We start from the raw sequence: 20647 nt of genomic DNA, 5'->3' as shown, positions 1-20647 counted from the left end.
AAAAGGAATGAATTCTACTGTTATGACTTGTAAGTGTGCCCCTACAGAGGCACGTTAGGCACCAGCTTGCTTACTTAAAATAGCTCTTCTGCTTACTCTCTTCCCATTGATAGATTTCTGTTAATCAGCTTCTCTTTAAGGAAAGGGTCGAAGTAGTTTACATTTTCCTAAATGAAAAATGGTGCAGAAAGACACCAAATATTATTAAAGAAATGGCGAGATGAATATTAAAACAGGCACTTTGTATCTGTAAATTTGATTTCTAGTTTATTTTAACAGCTATACTAAAACCCCATGGTACAGTTAATAGTATTATATGTGTTCCATCAATAAGAAGAAAATATCCTCAAACACAATTTCTAATTTACAAGCTTATGACAAGTTCAAGCTGCTGAGAAATTGGACTTGAAAGTCTGTCTTACAATGATAGAAGACCACTATTAACGCTATCATAATTGTATACCTATTGCATCAAATCTGACATTTCAGTTTAATATGTTTTGCTGAGAGAACATACAATTTTATGGCTTCCAAGTGAAATCAAAACCAACCCAGACGTTTTCACTTTCCGAATATAATTCACTGCAAGGTTTTAAAGCTGCCATCTCTTTTCTTCCCTTTTTCCAAAAGATTGATGTCCTGGCATTCGTTAATTCCACAAGAGCTCATAATGGGTCACTGAGTCAGTGGTGAGCACCTCCATTAACTGTATTAATTTACACTATGTCACCTTAATGACATTTTGTCGCAGCTACCTTTTCTGACATCTACATAGCTATTCAAAAGTAATATAACAACTTCTGAAGGCATTAAGGAAAATTAGTGTAAGAACTGCAGCCAGTGGAATGTCGCTGTTACCAAGACTATGCTAGAGGAGGGAAATAAAATAATATACAGTAAAAACTAACTGGTCTGACTTAACTCAGGAGACTTCTCTCCTGACAGGTCACTTCACCAGCACTCTTCTGCTCAGCTGGTACTCATTACCACAGGAAGAGACTGACACTAATACAGAGAGACAGAATAAAGCCATCTACTCGGTTCTAGTTCTCTCTTATATGATTAACTCACTAAGTCAGTAGATATTGCAGAGATACTTTTCTTCAGAAATGGAAAACATTTTTTTACTTTATATACATGCTTTATTTTTATAGCTTAGGGATAAAAAAAAATCAAAAGCTTAGGTTTTAGCAAAACTATCATTACTCTTGGTAACATATTCTTCCCTGCTAAATCAGGTATTATTTTAGAGGGAAAAAATACTGTACATTTTAATCAGTATATTTAAATATGAATTTAGAAAATCTCAAGGTACAACCAGTATTAGCAAAAAGCTTTTAACATGCCCTTAACGAGGACCCTAAAATTCTGACGCTCTAAACGGAAAGACTGATACATTTGGACAGCATAACAGCAACAAAAGCATAACTGAAATATACTGATAGAGGAAAGCTGAAAGACTGAGAAACCATACTTGCAAATCAACTTGCTGCAATTTCAAAGATCTTTTTCAAATCAATAAGGAAAGACATATGACTCAACTGAAAAATGGGCAAAACATATGAGGAAGTTTACAGTTCAATAAATAAGAAATGCTCAACTTCACTCCTGGTTCATGAAATACAAGCCCAAACAAAGACAACTCCGGTTTTACTCACCAGATTAGCAACACCAGGCTGTTTACTATACTAATGACAAGGAGCCTGGGGAGGAGGCACTCACACTCTGTTGTGGGAGTGAATTACCATTGCGGGAATCCTGGTTTGGCAATAGCTTTCAAAAGTAAAAAGGTATCTAGCCTTTGAGCCGCCAGTCCCATTAATAGAAATTATCCTTGACACATATACAGGAAGTTCATCAAGATGTCTGTGCAAGGATGTTCACTGAAGCTTTGTTTCATAGTAACAATCAGAGAGAAAGACATACTATGCATCCATGGGAGTGTGTAACTAATTATTGCACTGTGTGAAAAGTGCAGACTTAAAAAAGAAAGGTTCCACGTGGAAAGATATTCAAGATACATTATCATAAAATATGAAAGGTTCCGGGTGGCAGGAGAGAACTGAAAATGAGAGCAAATCATGCAACGTTGAACTGTGGAAATGGGCTTCTTATGAACTAATTAAGTTGAGGAGGTGGGGGATGGTACCTGTTTGCATTCAGTATGGCTGCTTGGGGATAAAAAATAAAAAAACACCTCCCAAATTAGTGATAGCCACATTGATCTTTGTCCTTGATGATATGCCCCCAGGAGCCAAAAGAACACAATAACAAAATGGAAACGTTTCTGAAGAGTTTCGGCATATATGAGAATTCTCCCAGCAGTTTTAGAGGGAAAAGCCTGCTGTGGTCAGAGATTGCCATGTAACTTGGTCAGATATTTGGTGATCAAAAGCATCAATAAAATGGTCAGGAGAGAAAGTAAAGCCTAAAACTCTTATATACATACATAAATTAGAATGACTGACTCTGATGTAATGTGTGGGCTTTGAATTAAGTTGAAAAGTCAAGTTTCTTTTTCATGAGGATGTCAAACAAGAGTGAGCAGGTGTTTTTACCTGAAAGAGTTTGATGTAATATGGATATAGCTCTGAATTAAGATATAAATCATCTTACATAGGATAGGATGCCTTAAAATGTAGAGAGGAATATTTAATTCACATATGAAATATTTGTTGAATGCTTTTTATGAACACTATGCTAATTCTAGAAGACCATGGGCTCCCCATTCCCTGTAAATTCTCAAAATTTTATTAAGAAACCTATGTAACTTAACTAATCATTGTCACCCCAATAAACTTTAATAAAAAAAGAAAAACAAACGGACTCCCTCCCTGATTTCAGTGGTGGTATATTAGTTTAAATGATGTTTTCTGGATCTTTTAGAATTTTATTCCTCAGTTTTAAGTCTGTTAGGAGGAAAACATGGGCATTAAAACTTTAATATAGTAAAGATTCATGTTAAATTATCTTATTTCCAAATATGAATATCTTGTGTGTATAAATTAATATTCATTTATGCAAACTTTGATGACTATAAATAAGACACATAGATGCGATATACTCCTTGGACCCATTTTCTTTGTTTTTTTTTGCTTTCAAAAAAACAAAAACAAAAACAACAAAGTTGTATTCATCCACTTTTCTTACTGTTCAGTAACACTGTAACTGCCTTTTAAAAATGTTTGTAACAGATAAGCACAAATATAAAAATGATAACTTTCACTTTAATTCACTGATTTTGTTGGATTAAAACCCTAAACAAAATAATACTATACCATTTTTATATCTAACAGTATGAATGGCAGTGAGAGGAAAAATTTTGCCTTGAAGAAAAAGGGATTAAAATAAGAAACACATATACCTATGCAATAACCTGATCATATAATCTTATTATCAGGGAAAAAATGAGAAAAATGAAAGAACAAATGCATTTTATTGTTTTGAATACGACTATTTTTAAAAACAAAAGCCCATATAAATGAATAACAAATATTTATATTTAACAATAGTTAAGTGCTACCAACTGTAAAATTGCTCTGCTCTCTGGCTGTTCCTGGATATTGTGTATTGGTTTAATCTAATGTGTATTGTTGCATAGTACCCCCAGGCACAGTCAAGTAAAAGCTAAGGTTATACAGAAGAGCCTACATTTTAAATGGGTCTTGTCATTAATGCTTTATTAATTGCCCCAGGCTATGTAAACCCAAAGCTAGGCAAGCTATAACAATATGACACATTAAGGTCAAATTCAATTCCTGCTGTGTTTTATGGAATGGGCTAAATATTGAGTTAACAGCAGGAAAGGCAATTTATGGGCTTTTCTTTCCATCTCCTGATTATCCGATGTAAATTGGATAGGAATTTTTTGAAATAAGGAAATCACCTTATTTGAATAATATAAAGGATCCTGAATCATTTTCTATGATGCTCAAAATTATTTCCTTTGGTTTCCTTTTAGGTTAGATGTACCACATAATTTTAAAAAGCTACTGTATAAAATGTCTTATAAACCCACTTCAGTTTTAAAATATGAAAATTTCAACATATTTTGAAGTTAAATTAATATCAATAAATAAAAGAGCCTACCTTTACATCAGAAGTATCTCTCTGACTAGTTCTCCAAGACCTTGCGACTGCTGAGAAGGTTCGATCTGGATGGTCAAATTTCCCATCATTTGCATTGAGGAAGAAGGTTGTGAAAGGCTCCTATGCAAGGAAAACAAAAAGAAAAGAAACAAGAATTTGACCCTTCTGAACACAGTTGCCCTCAGTCTTTTGTAAAATACGATTTTCTTTAACCCTCTTGAGGTGGACATAGTGCAGGGTCCTGGAAAGACGCCCATATCAACGGAGTCCTGATATGCCTGTCTGGGCCTGCGTGGGCCAGAGTCACCTGTCATTCTGCAACCTCAGTAGGTCATTTTGCTTCTTGGACTTTAGTCTTCTAATGTATAAAAGGATGAAGTTCCAGTGCTCGGCGACTTTATGAAAAATGATTTTGCATTATTGTCAATTTACAACTCAGATTTTCTTTCTCATAACTAAGGCCATACATAATAACACAGCAAGAAGACAAACACTCTGAAAATCTTCACAACACTGTGGAATGAGGTAGGCAACGTCCATCTTGGATTACCCGTCAAATTCTACTAAAGTACTTGTACCACATTATGGTCTGAGGATCTTATTAAAATGCAAATCTCTGCTTACAAGCTTTCCTGAGCTTTTCAGAGTTCTTAGAAGAAACTCTGAACTACTCAGTTTGTCCTAAAAGCACCTGAATGCTCTGGAATCTGCTCGACTCTTATCTCTCCATTCACTTGTTCACATTCTAAGGTTTTGCCACAGTGCTCTCACTTCTCGTCCTTTGTGCCTGGTGTTCCCTCTGCCGGGTACAAACTTTTCCCTGTAGCTCACGATCCTTACTTGGCTAAGTTCTTTTTTCATCCTTTAAGTCTCAGCCAAGGTGTCATTTTCTCCTGAAAGACTTTCCTTGATTTTTCCAGGCTCTTCAGTATGCTCAAACAGCAAACTATATTTCCTCAAACATATCACTGAAGCATTTGCCACACACTTTTGTAATTGCTTTTTAACTTGTCTATCTTCCCCCACTGCATGAATAGATACCATATCTGTCTTGTTCACTGTTTCGTTTCCAACACGTAGAACAACCGCTGGTACATAGAAGTATAATTTGTATGTATAAGGGATGAATGAAACAAAGTAAGTGTAAGTAAGACTAGATAAACTCTAGTCCTTCTAGTATTCTGTGACATTACCTTAGATAACGATGTCTGTCACCTATGACATATTCCCATAGTAGGAAACCTAGGAATAACTTTACCACAAAGTCCTAATGAATTTATTTAATCTTAGTGATTTTTCTGTAGTTTTTATGTTGGGAGCGAGGCATTATGGCAGTTGTCAAACTGCTTCCAAATTTAAAAGGATTAATTAACTTTCATTTTTATTAAGGATTTCTTAGTTAAGTACAACAAAGATAAATATGTATTTCCTTTTCCATGGTTCAATTCTTCACTCAAGTCTAGGATGAATGACATGTCACATAGGTTCAATACTGTTGAGAAATCTTTCCTAAATATTTAGGTTTTTTTCTTTAATATACAATCTGTTTATTCTTTTATACCTATAAAACATTATTTTGCTAATTTAAACTCTTTTTTCCACTAGCCGTAAGGTCTAGCTGTCAGGCCACAGTTACAAATATTATCTTCCTCACTACCTTCCTGAAATCTAGTGTGGCTACATGTCATTAATTTTATAAGTTTGTAATGTAGCACCAATATTTCATGTTCACTGTTGAATGACAGAAAAGCATCAAGAAAGAGATAAGATGAAGAATGATGTAACAATATATAGGTAAGGGGGGTATTATTGATTCACCTGAAAATCAGATATGCATCCAGGAAGTCCATATTGCCGTTTAAGATTTTAAGTGACATGAGTGACAAATAGATGTTACCAAAATTGAGTTAGGAACAAAAATTATGAGATGTCTTTCACTAATTAATTTGCTTTGTAGAGTTTCAACTCACTATTAAATGTGAGGTAGTTGATGCAGCTTATGTTATCACTAAATTAAATTAAAGTGGGGATCTAAAAATTCTAGAAGTAGCAATGGTAAATCAAATGCAATGTGACAGATCTAAGTTTGAATCTTGGTGGAACCATTTACCTCTCTTAGGCAAGTAACTTAACCTGAAGTAGTTGTGCTAAGTATCTCAGTTCCTTCATCTATGTTAATTGGGGATGACAATACCTTGGGGGTAATTAAGGGAATTATATAAGATTAAATGATATTGAGAAAGCTTGAAGTATCTTATCATACATGACACAGTTCTAAAAATGACCACCAGCTTTATGCACTGTGTCAAGTATTCATGGCTGGGCTCTGCACCAGATTGCCAGTTCACTAGACAACCTGACCAGACTCTTACTGTGTTTCCTCGAAACTAAGACCTACCCTAAAAATAAGCCCCAGTTAAGATCGTCAGCCAGACGGACAGATTTAGTACGTTATGATGATGTTCCAGAAGAAGATGACATGACTATATTTGAATAAATGTAGATTGTTGTACATGAAAAAATAAGACAACTCCTGAAAATATGCCCTAATGAGCCTTTTGGAGCAAAAATGAATATAAGACCTGGTCTTATTTTCAGGGAAACAGGGTAGTTCCTTAGGTCTTATTCTTTGTATTCTTTTTTTTCCCTTTGTTTTCAGACCATGCAACAATGTCTTTTATTATATACGGGTTTTTCAAATGATTTCCTCAATCTGTTCATACACACGCAAAAATAAGTGTACTGTTTAGCATATTGGAACTTGCGAAACTGATCATTGCCTAGAGAAGGGAAATTATCCCTGAAACATGCTTAACCCGGAGGCCAGTTCATCCGCCGACCTCCAAGAGCATGGAGATGGACATGATAGACAGAAGGTCCCCATCTGAGCCTTTATGTACCACCATTAGATAACCCTTCTTCAGGCCCAGATTGGCAGCACATTTCTTGTCAACAATCATTAAATGTCTAAGAAGACTTTCATCTTCTGCTACAGAAATCTAGGACATATGCTTCTTGGGTATTACCAGAAATGTGTTGGTGTTTGAGGGGAAATGTCATGGAAAGTAGGACACTGGTCATCCTCCAAAATGATTTTGGCTGTGATTTCCCTGCGAATGATCTTCCCGAAAATCATGCTGCTACCTTATCGTGTTTCCCTGAAAATAAGACCAGGTCTTATACCGTATTTCCCCCAAAATAAGACCGGGTCTTACATTAATTTTTGCTCCAAAAGATGCATTAGGGAGTATTTTCAGGGGATGTCTTATTTTTTCATGTACAACAATTCACATTTATTGAAATACAGTAATGCCATCTTCTTCTGGAACATTGTCATAATGTACTAAATGCATCCATCTGGCTGACGATATTAACTGGGGCTTATTTTCGGGGTAGGTCTTATTTTTGGGGAAACATGGTAGCAATCTTATCTGTCATCATGGCCTCTGTCCCGCGTGGGTGCTGGGAGAGAAGGCTCCTTAGGTCTTACTCATCTGTGTAGCCTCAGCCAAGCGTAGGACTTGGCTCAGTCAGTGTTTAATAAATGTTTGTCTAGTAAATGTTAATAAGTGTTTAGTAAACATGCAAGCGACTTTTGGGACATGGCTGGGTAAGAGTAAGATGTAGTTTTTCTTGTCATTCGTAACCAGTAGTTTGACCCAAAAGTTGTATCTTCCAATCCACTTCTTCATTATTCTAGGATGCTGATGGAAGGCAATCATTATTTGTTTTCTCTGTACATAGTGGGCAGTGATTAATTTAGAAGGATCAGACTTATCTCAATGTATTTAACCTATTAAAAAGATGTGAATGAAGACCAATTTATACTATGCAAAGCCTTACTTATCATCAGCCACTAAAAGCTGATCTCTACCATGATGTAAATGATACTGGTTTTCACCCTTAACAAAGACATGCCAAGAACAACACAGATGGGCATAGAGAAAAGCAATCAGAAATTGAAGAATCACTTTTATTTCTGATCATGAAGTTTATGAACCTACTGGCGCCTCACAGCAGAGAATACTCAAGAACTCCACATTTCACTGTTCTGAGTAGCTTTTAAGGAGATCTGATTAACAACTGTTTCAGGGTCACATACTACATACATTACTGACATATAATTTTCATTATTCCTGAAGGCCTCCAGCTGCTACACGGTAGAGTACTAATGGAAATTGATAACCTATTTGTTTATAAGTGGGTATTGATTTTTCAAGCTCTGATTACCATGGAGATTACCTTTCTCCATGTGTTTTCCTTTTACCTTCAAGGTACAGCACGAGGCCTTCCTTTTTCATTTGACTCATGCTTGACTAACATAGAGAATCAAGTGCTACATGAAGCTCAAGGAACTTGTATATTTTTTCACCAAACACATGTGGATTGAACCATTTGCTATGTGTATATCACCATATCAGATATTTTATTCTTACACTAGAAAGCTTTTGGCTTAGGAAAAAAGATGTACAAATGAATAAAAATGAAATTGAAATACTGGCACTAGTTGCGCTTTAAAAACTCCAGGTTAGGTCCTGTAATGTAAAAGGATGGCTTCCTTCTCCTAGTTACATCCACTCCAAGGTCACTGCATATCGTCCAACCCTTTTTCTGTGCTAGAAAATACAACTAAGCTGTCCTGCACTAAGAAGTACCTGTGCTACTGAATTCTCTCATAACCTTTAGTTCCCTGGAAGGACACTAACGACCTTCCCTGCCTTTCCATGATTACAGACCAATTCCATATTGAGCAATCTTACTCCATTCCCCTGCCCCTCTTCTCTTTAGCCAATTCCTTTATTCTTCTGTCTTGCATGCTTTTTGATTAATCATCTCACAATAACCTTTGCTTACGTCCCTCCCCCCTTGAAGTTTTCTTCTTTTCCTTCTCTTCATTTCGTTTGAAACAAACCCCATTCATGGGTAATAGGTAGTGCTTGGGATATAACTAAATCAAACAAAAGATTTATATTTTGAATTGATATGAAACATAGTAAGTACTAAAGGGAAGAGAACTATGAATTACTGAGCACCTCTCTATGCTGCGCACTGTATTATCTCACTTAACTCAATCCTCACTGTTATCATTCAGAGTAGGGACAATTAGTCCCGTTTGACATCTGAGAAAATCAAGATCTCATTCTGGGAAATGGAGGAGCCATTATTTCCACTGTGCTTTGTCTAACTTCAGAAATGTGCTTCCTCCCATTGCTTTTGAAAGAGCCCAGGAGTACCATTTAGAATCTAAGTCTCTGTTAATTAACCCATGTACCTGTTATAAACCATGCTTTTCATTAACAATTCCTCATCTTCCTCTCAGCAAATATGTATGTCTTTAAGCATCAATATTCAAGATAAATGTGACAATATTTTATTCAGTAGCATTATCTTTTGGTTTTAATGCCACACTGGCAAAAGTGTTTCTATTATTTTTTCACTATAAATACGTATTTTTAAATATAGTATGGTTTAAACAGGTTCTTAGGTAGGCTTTCAAAGCAACCCATCATTTATAAAGAAAGTCCCAAATTCTAAACAACTGATTTATAAATTAATTCTGTTGCACAACCTATTTAACTTCCTAAGAATTATGATTATGTATAAAAAGAATTATGATTAAATGTTTGACAAATTAATATTTTAGAGGTAAGCTGAATATATTGAATTCAAAAGGTGAATAGGTTATTAAGGGATGAAAGGTCAGAGAGTGATATTTAATTACTGCTGTGTGTGTTATATGTGCTGAGTAAGATTTAAAGTAAAAACATTCCAAGTAACATGTGTCCTTTTATACTACTTAATATCTGAAGAAACTCCAAACTCTGCTAAAATAGTTTATTCATCATTTGCTCAATGGCAGCTAGCAAGAAAACAGTTTTTTCAGAGTCTTGTAATTTAGACAGTGACTTTACTGGTGGTTTGTTTAATATAATATTTTTAATTTAAAATAATGAGGTATGTAGCTAATTCATATTTTAAAGCAATTATCATTGTCATACTAAATATACTGACTGAAAATAATAATGAGCTTAATGATTTTGGGTCTAAAAATCTTGAAAGGTAAAGGGCAGACTCTTTAATCTGCACTTTGTTTTTACGAACAAATTCTTAGTGACATGAATTTTAATGCATTTTCTACTTCATAAACTTCTATTGCAATGGGAGTGAGGAAATCACAATTCTCTGGGCCATTAGGTTAAACATGTAGAAAACTATTAGACTATGGTACTTCTCTTTGTAATAGCACGACACAGGATGTGTTGGCTGAATGAGTCCCCATTAAAGCAGTCCTATAGATCTGTTCTGTCCACTACATTAGCCACTAGCCACGTGGCTACCGAGTACTTGAAATATAGCTAGCTCCAACTGAATGTGCTATAAATATAATATTAATTCTGGATTTCAAAGACTTAACCCCATCCCCACCCTCCGAAAGTTAAACATCTCAATAATTTTTATATTGGTTACATGTTGAAATCATAACATTTTGGGTATATTGGGCTAACAAATATATTTATTAGAATTAATTTCACCTGTTTCTTTTTACTCTTAAATGTGGCTACTAGAAATTTTAAATTACATAAGTGGCTGGCATTATATTTCTGTCCTTTAGCACACTATGGACAGCACTAAAACGTACCTGTGCTATATACGAGGTCAGACAATTAAGTTCACAAACTTACTGCAACAAGGTTGCTAGCCTTTTTTAATATCAGAGGAATTATTCATTATGAATTTGTACCAAATGGACAAACAGTTTACCTAAGTTTACTATTTGCAAGCACTGAAAAAGCTGTGTGAAAAGTTAAACAACAATTCATGACTCTTGCATCACGACAATTCACCAGCTCACAGGGCACTGTCTGTGACAGAGTTTTTAGCCAGTAAACAAATAACTGGATTGGAACACCCTCCCTACTCACCTGATCTAGCCAAAGATAAAGGAAATATTGAAAGGAAGGCATTTTGATGACATTCAGGACATCAAGGGTAATACGACGACAGCTCTGATGACCATTTTAGAAAAAGAGTTCCAAAATTGCTTTGAAGGGTGGATAGGTGCTGGCATCGGTGCATAGCTTCCCAAGGGGAGTGCTTTGAAGGTGACCACAGTGATATTCAGCAATGAGGTATGGAGCACTTTTTCTAGGATGAGTTCTCGAACTTAATTGTCTGACCCCATATATACATAGCATTTCTGCCATACCCTGCATTGATTCAAATTTGTATTGCATTCTCGGAAATAGAAGAGTATTAATTGAAGTCAAGCTGTTGACAAGTACTTTTATGGACTCACACTTAAATAAGTCTTATATATCTGGCATTAGACTAATCTGATTGCACAAAATCATTGAATACTACTTTCTGTATTTAAAAATACTACCATATATATGATACATATGTGACACATCATATATATACTCTCGTTTAAGTCTCAAAACACTTTCCTTGATAATGGTTCCTCAGAAATGGTTCCTGACTATTTTTTAGTCCCCCAAATACCTGAGAGAGGCATCTTACTCCCCCCACAACAGTGGCTCATTATAGCAATGATTGTCTTTTTTTTAATTAAAATTTATCGGGGTGACAATGAATAGTAAAATTATATAGGTATCAAGCATACAAGTCTGTAATACATCATCTATATATCACATTGTGTGTTCACCACCCAGAGTCAGTTTGCAGTGATTGTCCTTGATGGGACATGAGGTGATATGAAAAAGATACTCCCAGGTTGAGTATCTGTGGTTTAAATTCTTTCTAAAGCTTTCCTTTTCTACCAGTTTTGGAAGAGCCTCTGAGAGTCCACATGCAATAAAGTGGTGAAGCCAACAGACCGTGCTGCTGAAGAAGAATAACACTCAGGGGCTGCTTAGGCCCAGGTACGCCATTGCTGAGCTTCCAGAGTGAATCTGAAGCAGCAAACGAACTTGAACTTTACCGACACATTTTTTCTCTAGGTTTTTTTCCTTTTTAACTCCCTTTGCTGATTTTTTTGTTAAAACATTTATAACATGCCCAGCTAGTAAGTCATTTCCCACTGGTGGCAGTAATGATTAAGAATTTGGTTTCATGGTCTGACCATTTTGGTGACCAGATAATCTAATTTATTAGTCATTTTGTTTTCTTGTCTGTCTATTTGTGAGCCCAAATTAAATAAGAATATGTTTTATTTCCATTATAAAGGGCACTAGCTCCTGGGGATCTTGACTGGCAAATTTTTGTATTTCGGTGTTTAGTTTTGACCTGTGGCTAAAACTGCAGGATAGAAGCTATAAATTCTCTCTCTCTATATGTGTGTTTGTAATTTAGAAAAGCTTTTATGTCTCCTGCGAGTGTGAAGTATTTTCCTATGTCTGGAGACTGTTAATAAATTATTACAACCCATAAACTAAAGGTGTTTTGTTCTGATTGGTTTATAGTGGTAAACAGGTACTTACATAAATCTAATATTCCCCCCAAATTAACAGTAAACAAAGAAATAGAACTTCTTATACTTTAGAAGTGCTAGAGTTAAAAAAATATTTCTTACGGAACAACTAGCTCTGAAACATATTTGTAATAAAATCCAAGTTCACATAATTAAGGTGAATTTTGGAACAAATTAGACTAATAATTTTGGTCTATAAAAGAAAGTCTTATGCCTTTTCCTTTAGTTTACAATTATAGAGTTTATCTTTTAAAATAAGATTTGGGTTTGTTTTCTCACAAACTCGTTAATCTAAACTTCTTATGTTTGTTTAGGATTATGACAAATATGAAATTTGAGTTCGATTAAATGGAATCATAATTCTGACAAACATTTTATAACAGAAATTGTTTGCAGTATATTGTCTATCTAATTACTTAAAACATAGTCATATTACATATTTGTAGTACATTCAATTTCTCCCCATTATGTACTAGAGAATGCTTGAGGAAAACTCCAAACTGAAGCTGCTGTTTAGGCAGAAGAAAAAACAACCTTTGAAAATAGCAGATGCATCACCATGTGTGCACATTTTCGTGTATGTCACTTTACCATGTGTTTCTGAGGCAAATCAGCCTCATGCAACACAGTGGTCTGAAGTATATTTTGGTAAGGATAAAAAACATTATTGATTATATTGATTTAGAGATTTGATTTAGCATTCTAGAATATTCCTCTGTTGCTTATCGAAAAATAAAAAATCAGGTCATCTGGCTCCAGTAATTGCCCTTTACTAGACTAGATTGAAGAAGGCAAAACTAAAGGCAAAGAGATTAGTTAAGGGCTTTTGCAATAACCTAGATTAAAAATAATGGGAAACTGAACTAAGGAAATGACAGAGTTAATAGAGAAAAGGAGATAGATTGTAGAGATATTTAATTGGTAGGACCTATCTGATGTGATATCTGATTGGACATAAGGGGCTGGTAAAACAGAAAATTCCCCAGGCAGTTAACTGAGTGAGTGCTCTTGCCATTTACTGAGATAGGAAATGCAGTAGGAACCACAGCAGATTTGTGAAGGAGATGAATCCACTTTTGGAAACGATGTTAAGGTATGGTGAGATGTGCAGGTAGGAAATACCTGGTAGGATACACAAATTTTATACAGTTGGGATGATAAGAAGGAAACCAGGAGAGGATATTGTCAGGGGAGCCATGAGAAGGAAGAATTTCAAGGCAAAAGTGAGCAGTGGTGTCAAATGCTTCAAATATATCAAGTATGAAACGGGAAGCTCTACCCCCTTAACTTAAACCTCCATAAGAACAATTCAGTAAATGATGGGTGTGGAACCTAAACCAACCAGGCTCAAGACTGACGAGGAGGTGACAGAGACAAGCGCAGTGCTGTGCAGTGCAGCAGAGGCTGTGCTTTTGTACATTTTAGATGCAGGGAGGGAAGTGGGAAGTACCTGCAGAGTGGGGGGAGGGGCTGGAAGGAAATATTTATTTATTTATAAGACCAAAGAGACTTGAATATATTTATACCTTAGAAGAAAGAGAAAGTAACAAAAAGAAGTCTTCAAGTCATTTAGAGACTGTTTTGAAAATGCATTGCCCAAGAAGCAAGGTTGAGACGGCTGGGGAGAGTGTCAGCTTGTGACAATCAGTGAGAAAGGAAACAATGGGTACGAAAGACCAATTCTAGGAGCTTGGTTCCTTTTATAACTGGTTTAGGTATAAGAAGTTCACAATAGTCTATAGTCCTAACCTAATTTTGAAAATAAGAAAACTCATTTAAAAAAATGATTCAGGTTTTGCTAGAGTTTGGAATCTTGCATTTCTACTTCATTGATCTCTAACCTTTGTTTAAAACAAATACCTCCTGGGTATATACCCAAAAAATCTAAAAACATTTATCCGTAAAGATATATGTGCTCTGATGTTCTCTGCAGCTTTATTTAAGGTGGCCAAGACATGGAAACAACAAAAGTGTCCTTCCATTGATGACTGGATAAAGAAGATGTGGTACATATACACAATGGAATACTACTCTGCCATAAGAAAAGATGAAATAGTGCCATTTGCGACAACATGGATAGATCTTGAGATTATTATGCTAAGTGAAATAAGTCAGACAGAAAAAGTCGAGAACCATATGATTTCACTGATATGTGGGATATAAAACTGAAAACAACAAATGAACAAAACAAACAAATAAAGAAACAAAAACTCATAGACACAGACAATAGTTTAGTGGTTACCAGAAGGTAAGGGGGAAGAGGAGTGGTAGATGAGGGTAAACAGGATCAAATATATGGTGATGGAAGCAGAACTGACTCTGGGTGGTGAACACATAACATGATATATAGATGATGCATTACAGAATTGTACACTTGAAACCTATATAACTTTACTAACCATTGTTACCCCAATAAACTTTAATTAAAAAGAAACAAACAGATACCAAGTATATTTGATTTTTATTCAATTTACTTATGTTAAAACCTTTGAGGAATTAAAGGCAAACTGTGACAGAACGAAGACACTCACAATTCGCACCAGCCAGGATAAGGTGGAGGTTGCTGTTGAATAATGCGTATTGTAATGGTACGGTGGGCTTTGATCGTCTTCCCATGTCTCATAACGCTCTGCATAAAACACAGCTCTCTTGGGGTTCAAAGCACCGATCGGCTATAAAAAGAGAAAAAGAAGAATTTTGTTTAATACAGTCATATTAGACATTCTATATTATAACTCTTTATCTTGAAAGCATTTACTATTAATTCATTTTAACCATAAAGCACATATCAACGATTTTGTATTATATTTTTACCAAATTTAATTTTGATATTAATTCCAAATTATTACACTTGATAAAAATCACCCCATAAGGTGATATATATATATGCAAGGTTTCTAGATTTTACTGAAAGTTTCAGTAAACAGGATTATCAGAGATCCAGTTTAAACTGTTAAGGTGAAACCAATGTTTTTTATGCTATTTTTCCTGCCTACTTAACAACCACCACAATGAACATTTAGCTGGATGACTGGAAATCTAATGAGGAAGTGAAGCAACTGACCATATAACAACCATATTAGAGAAAACCTTGTCTTGGCCTGGCACCCAGAATGCGAAAGACATTACCCATAAGGAAATCCTGCATGGATTGTTGGAATGTTAGTTTCATTCTGTTATACAGAAGGAGCATATATTCTTTTTATTAAGTTAAAGTGTAAGTCAAAGGCTGATGGAAATAATTTTGACATTTCAGATTCCCTGGAAAGCATTTTGTGATGGCCACTAAGACCCTTTCGATCAGTACCCCCACATCCCCGACAATGAAGTTAATCCCTGCACTGGAGCACACAGTAAAACGCTAGGACACAATATATCTTTTTCTTTCAACAAAGCATGTGTTAATTGGATCATTGTCTCAAATTTCTTAGCACACCTGATAATAAAGAATTTCTAGCATACAATCCTCATGATTTCTAATAGCAAACTGCCTTAGCTTAAGTTTTTCTCTCATTTTGGTTTAATGGGATATGGAGTCCACTCTTATGATACCTAATAGCTACATTACTTTATGTTAGGTGCATATTATAAAAATGAATGATTATAGAGAAAACACAAGATGGATAGTAAGTATAATATATAACTCCTTTATTTTAAAATTTAATATTACTAGTTAACTATGAAGCTCCCCCAAAGGCTTAATTTTAACAAAAGAAGTAGTAGAAAATTAGTGTTTCAGTAGGACAAATAATGTTACACAAGAGAGAAAGATTCATTTATAAATTGCTTGTAGCTTTTTCTTTCGGTCCTTGGGGACTAATTTAAACAACACAATGTTGTCAGCAGTTAAGAGTCTGTTAGAATTTCCATAATAAACTCTTATTTGCAAGGGTTTTTATCCTGAATATTAAAATTATTTGTTAATTATATTCATTTGTCTTTAACTTAATTATGACTTAACAAAGATGAAACAATTTAATAATTTACTTTTTAAAAACTGGTTTAAAAACTCTTTTTAAATGTTTTTAAATGTTTATCCCAAACTTCATTGGGTTAAATCTCATTGGTATCCATCCCTCAAATCTTTTTAAATAGATCTAAAAAGGCAAGGTAATTTCATTAATTGTCCCATAAAATATCAATAATATTTAAAACAAATTTTTAATTACTTTTTTGGTAAAAAGGTAATTACTATAGTGGAATGAATGTGAGTTTTGTTACAATTTAGAAATAGTAAGTTTTTCATTTAAAACGGCCTGTATATATTTTATACTTTCCTAGGTGGCAGATATCTGTTTTTCTAAGTCAATATTGTAAGTATATTTTTTCACAGCATTTAACATGTTTAATACTTTGTTCTGTCTTGAATATGCTAAAAGATCTTTCATAGGCATAACTTGTCTGCACAATCCTTAAGGATTGACCTTGTCTGCTATTGTTTGTTCTGCCAGACCTCACAAGACATTCTTGTAAAAGGAACATGGCCTTTTCGCTAATCTTTTCCAGCCTTCTCCTCAACTACTGGAAAAGGGATAAAGTAAATATTTACGCTTTTTATTTTACTCAAGTTTCATCAAAGTCATTTATTGGAGTGTTTTACACAATAATACTTTGCAGGAAATGGCTGCATAGTATTAAAGCCTGCATATGCCTTCATTAGTAACTTCTTAAAATACATTTCTAAGTTTGAATGTTTACCTAATACATTTAGAAAGGAATGTTATAAAACAAGGTGTTAATGATTTGGTTTGTATTTATTATTTTTCACTTATTTTGTTTCTAATAATCAAGAAGAAATAAATCATTCAAAGGAAAAATGCTTCAAAATGTCTGTTTGAGAAATGAGAGTTTCATCATAGATGGCATATTTTCTTATTGAAGCCAAACAGAATTATCTGTCTATCTATCTATCTATCTATCTATCTATCTATCTATCTATCTATCTATCTATCTATCATCTATCCATCCATCCATCCATCCATCCATCCATCCATCCATCCATCTATCTATCTATCTATCTATCTGTCATCTACATATTATATCTAACTATTCACCTACACATAATTTATAAGGTTCTTAAGTGTGGTATCCTTTTAAAATTTGAGCAAATAATGCAATGTCAATACCATTTAAATTTAACAAATGAGTAAGGTAAGAATTCTGACGAAGAAGTAAAACTATACTTAATGAAATTTATAAATTTATCTTGTATCCCATTCCAATATTTAGCATAATTACCATAGCAAAAAGCAGTTTCCTTTTCTCTCAAACAAGAGGTGCATTTAGACAGAGCATCTCTATGACTTTTGGGTGTTTCTGTATGAAAAGGTGTAACTGACTTTTTAGCTCTTGCTATTAGATTTATTATTACTTTGACTTTATGATTTTATATGTTACAAGTTGACACTGTAACAGATAACAGAAAATGATACCAATAACAATGCAGGAATAAAAATAAAATTTCTACCTCTACACTTTCTTATTATAATTTAATTTCTAAAACTGTTATAAGCCTACATAGCTTGCAAAAACACTATTTAAATATCAAATTGGTGGAAAATTATATGTGTAACATTGCCATGTCTATATAAAACACCATTAAATCTATTGAAAAAGTGATATTGAAGATTTTCTCTACCACTCAATTTCCCCTTTTTGAATATTAAAGAGAAAAATTTGTCTCAGCTTAAGTATCACAGAAAGCTTTGTTTTCCTGAAAAAAACTTGTGATTTTATCATATGGAACAAAAATCCTGACAGATGCTATAGAGATTTACAATATTAAAGACTCTGAAAGATATTATTATAAATAGAATTGTTTAATTTTGTTCACTCCAGTGTTTCTTATCTATCTATCTATCTATTTATCTATCTATCTATCATCTATCATCTATGTATTTATCTATCTATGTATCTATCTATGTATGTATCTATGTATCTATGTATCTATGTATCTATTTGTCTATCTATCTATCTATCTATCTATCTATCTATCTATCTATCTATCTATCTATCTATCTATCTATCTATCTATCAATCTACCTTTCCTACCTACCTACCTACTTATCTACCTATACTGGAATCTCATCTTTTTTTTGGTTTTCCTAACTGTTAACATGTAATACAACTAGTGTTCCTTGGAATATACTTAGAAAAATTCTGGTTATAATCCTTATGGTATATAGCTCTGAGTGCTAACTTTTTATTTGATTTCATTTCCCTATTTTCTTTCCCTTTCTGTACTTTGATGTATTAATATTTTTCTATTTTATATAAGCTTACAAGTTTTATCAAGTCCTTTTTATGGAATAGGTATATACATTAAACAAGATAGTAAAGAATGAGCAACACAAATACTTAATTAAAAGATACTTATTGGGCAAATGGTACTATACGAGGCATTAAAAGGATTTTAGAGAATATAAAAGTCTGAGCACAAAGCCGGATTGATTTGAATAAATAAATCAACAATAAGGGTGGACTGATTGGAGGCATGGTCAATGCCATGAAAATAGATTACAATTTTTAAGAATAAGAAAAGGCTTTCAAAGAGAAATCAGAGGACCAACTAATGTAATATTAGTAACACTGAATTCTCGTGCATCAAAAACAACTTGAAAAATGCTCATGATGTTCATAGTATTAGGATTCTGCTTGTAAGTATGAGTATACATAACATTGAGATTTCACTATTGCTGTTACAACTGCTAATGGTAGTACAGATTTGTATAAAATATTGTTTCCACATCCATTTTCTAGATTGATTTTCAAAATCTCTGAGGTGGGCAAGGTATTCATTAAAGCCTAACTTCATGATGAGAAACACAAGTACCTGGGTCTCCACTGTTTCCACAACACTGGGTTGCCTCTTCATTGCTAAATATGAAATTCTGATGCCATTTTTTTCTTCTATATCTGCGTACTTAACTCCTTATTCCTCACAGATCCTCAGCAATGGAATGAACCTTACAGGCCTACGGTCCAACTGCCTTACATTACAGATGTGGACAATGAAGACAAGTCAAATCCAGGTCACATTGCTGTGATCCTTTTCACAGAACCAGCTGAAGCTTTGTGTTAGATACAGCGTGAAGCTGGATACAGTTGATTGATTTGTTGGCCTTCTAAGTACTACTTTTAGTTATCTTAATACTCTTAACACTTCTGAGCTTCTAACAATCTATCTTGTTATCTTTCATTGGAATAACCAGTGGCTTGGGGATCCTTAGAACAATTTTCAGGAATTCTTGCTTTTTTCATTTTTCCAGTCATGAGCTACATATCATCATTCTTAAAACTCTGTTATGACGATGTAGAAATCATACCTGCAGATGCTTCTGTGCTCAAGTAAATTCCCTACCTCCCTTTTTGTCTGACTAGGGAATTTGAATTCATTCTTCTGGAAGTAGCTCAAGTTACATCTGTGAAGGCCTATGTGACACCATCTGGTTATAGTTAGGCAAGTTTATAACTTTTTTTTAACCCAGTAAACTAGCCCTTCAAGGGAATGTCCTATGTTTTATTGATCTCTGAAATCTCAGCACCTAATACAGTACCTGGCTCTTTTTAGGTGCACACTAAACGCTGAATAAATGAAGACTTATTGATCGGATAATATATATTATATATAATATGTATTATATACAATATATATAATACATATTATATATTATATACATCATGTATAATATGTATAATTTTATATATCATATATATTATACATATAATACTTTTAATTTTCGAATGAAAATTCTAGACAAAATTCTTAGGCAAAATCAAAAGACAACAAAGTGGAAAATATTTATTGCAATATGATAAAGGGCTAGTTTCCTTAAAATGAGCTCTGACAAATCAATAACAATGAGCAATCTATTAAATAAATGAGCAGATGAGAAACACAGGCAATTCACAGATGCAAATTTCCAACACATGTAGGAAAAATAGCATCAGCTCATACAATGTAATGGGTAACTTTTTTTTTTTTTTTCTGTTCAGCATGCATTACTACTGTCCCTTTATGATCCTTCCCCATTCTTGGTCGACCTGGTTCATTCAGGTGGGCTGACTCTATTACCTACCCCCCTTGGTGGGCATGTCATCCAGGCTTCTCAATCAGCTTATTCTATC

General features: G+C 34.1%; 1 protein-coding gene across 8 annotated transcripts in view; it reads right to left on the bottom strand.

Annotated features, from left to right (window-relative positions):
* NBEA (neurobeachin) overlaps nt 1-20647 on the bottom strand; it is a 662791-nt gene that overhangs the window by 72036 nt on the left and 570108 nt on the right. For all 8 annotated transcript variants that reach the window (XM_019736455.3, XM_074330023.2, XM_074330024.2 and 5 more), the window contains 2 exons: nt 15052-15192; nt 4090-4209 (listed from right to left, as the gene is read on the bottom strand). In XM_019736455.3, coding sequence (XP_019592014.2) covers nt 4090-4209; nt 15052-15192 — 261 coding nt within the window. The remainder of the gene's footprint in view (nt 1-4089; nt 4210-15051; nt 15193-20647) is intronic.

The sequence above is a fragment of the Rhinolophus sinicus genome, chromosome 16 (assembly GCF_057876585.1).
Source record: "Rhinolophus sinicus isolate RSI-liver-muscle chromosome 16, RSI-T2T, whole genome shotgun sequence".
NCBI lineage: Eukaryota > Metazoa > Chordata > Mammalia > Chiroptera > Rhinolophidae > Rhinolophus > Rhinolophus sinicus.
This window is presented reverse-complemented; position numbering and strand designations above follow the sequence as displayed.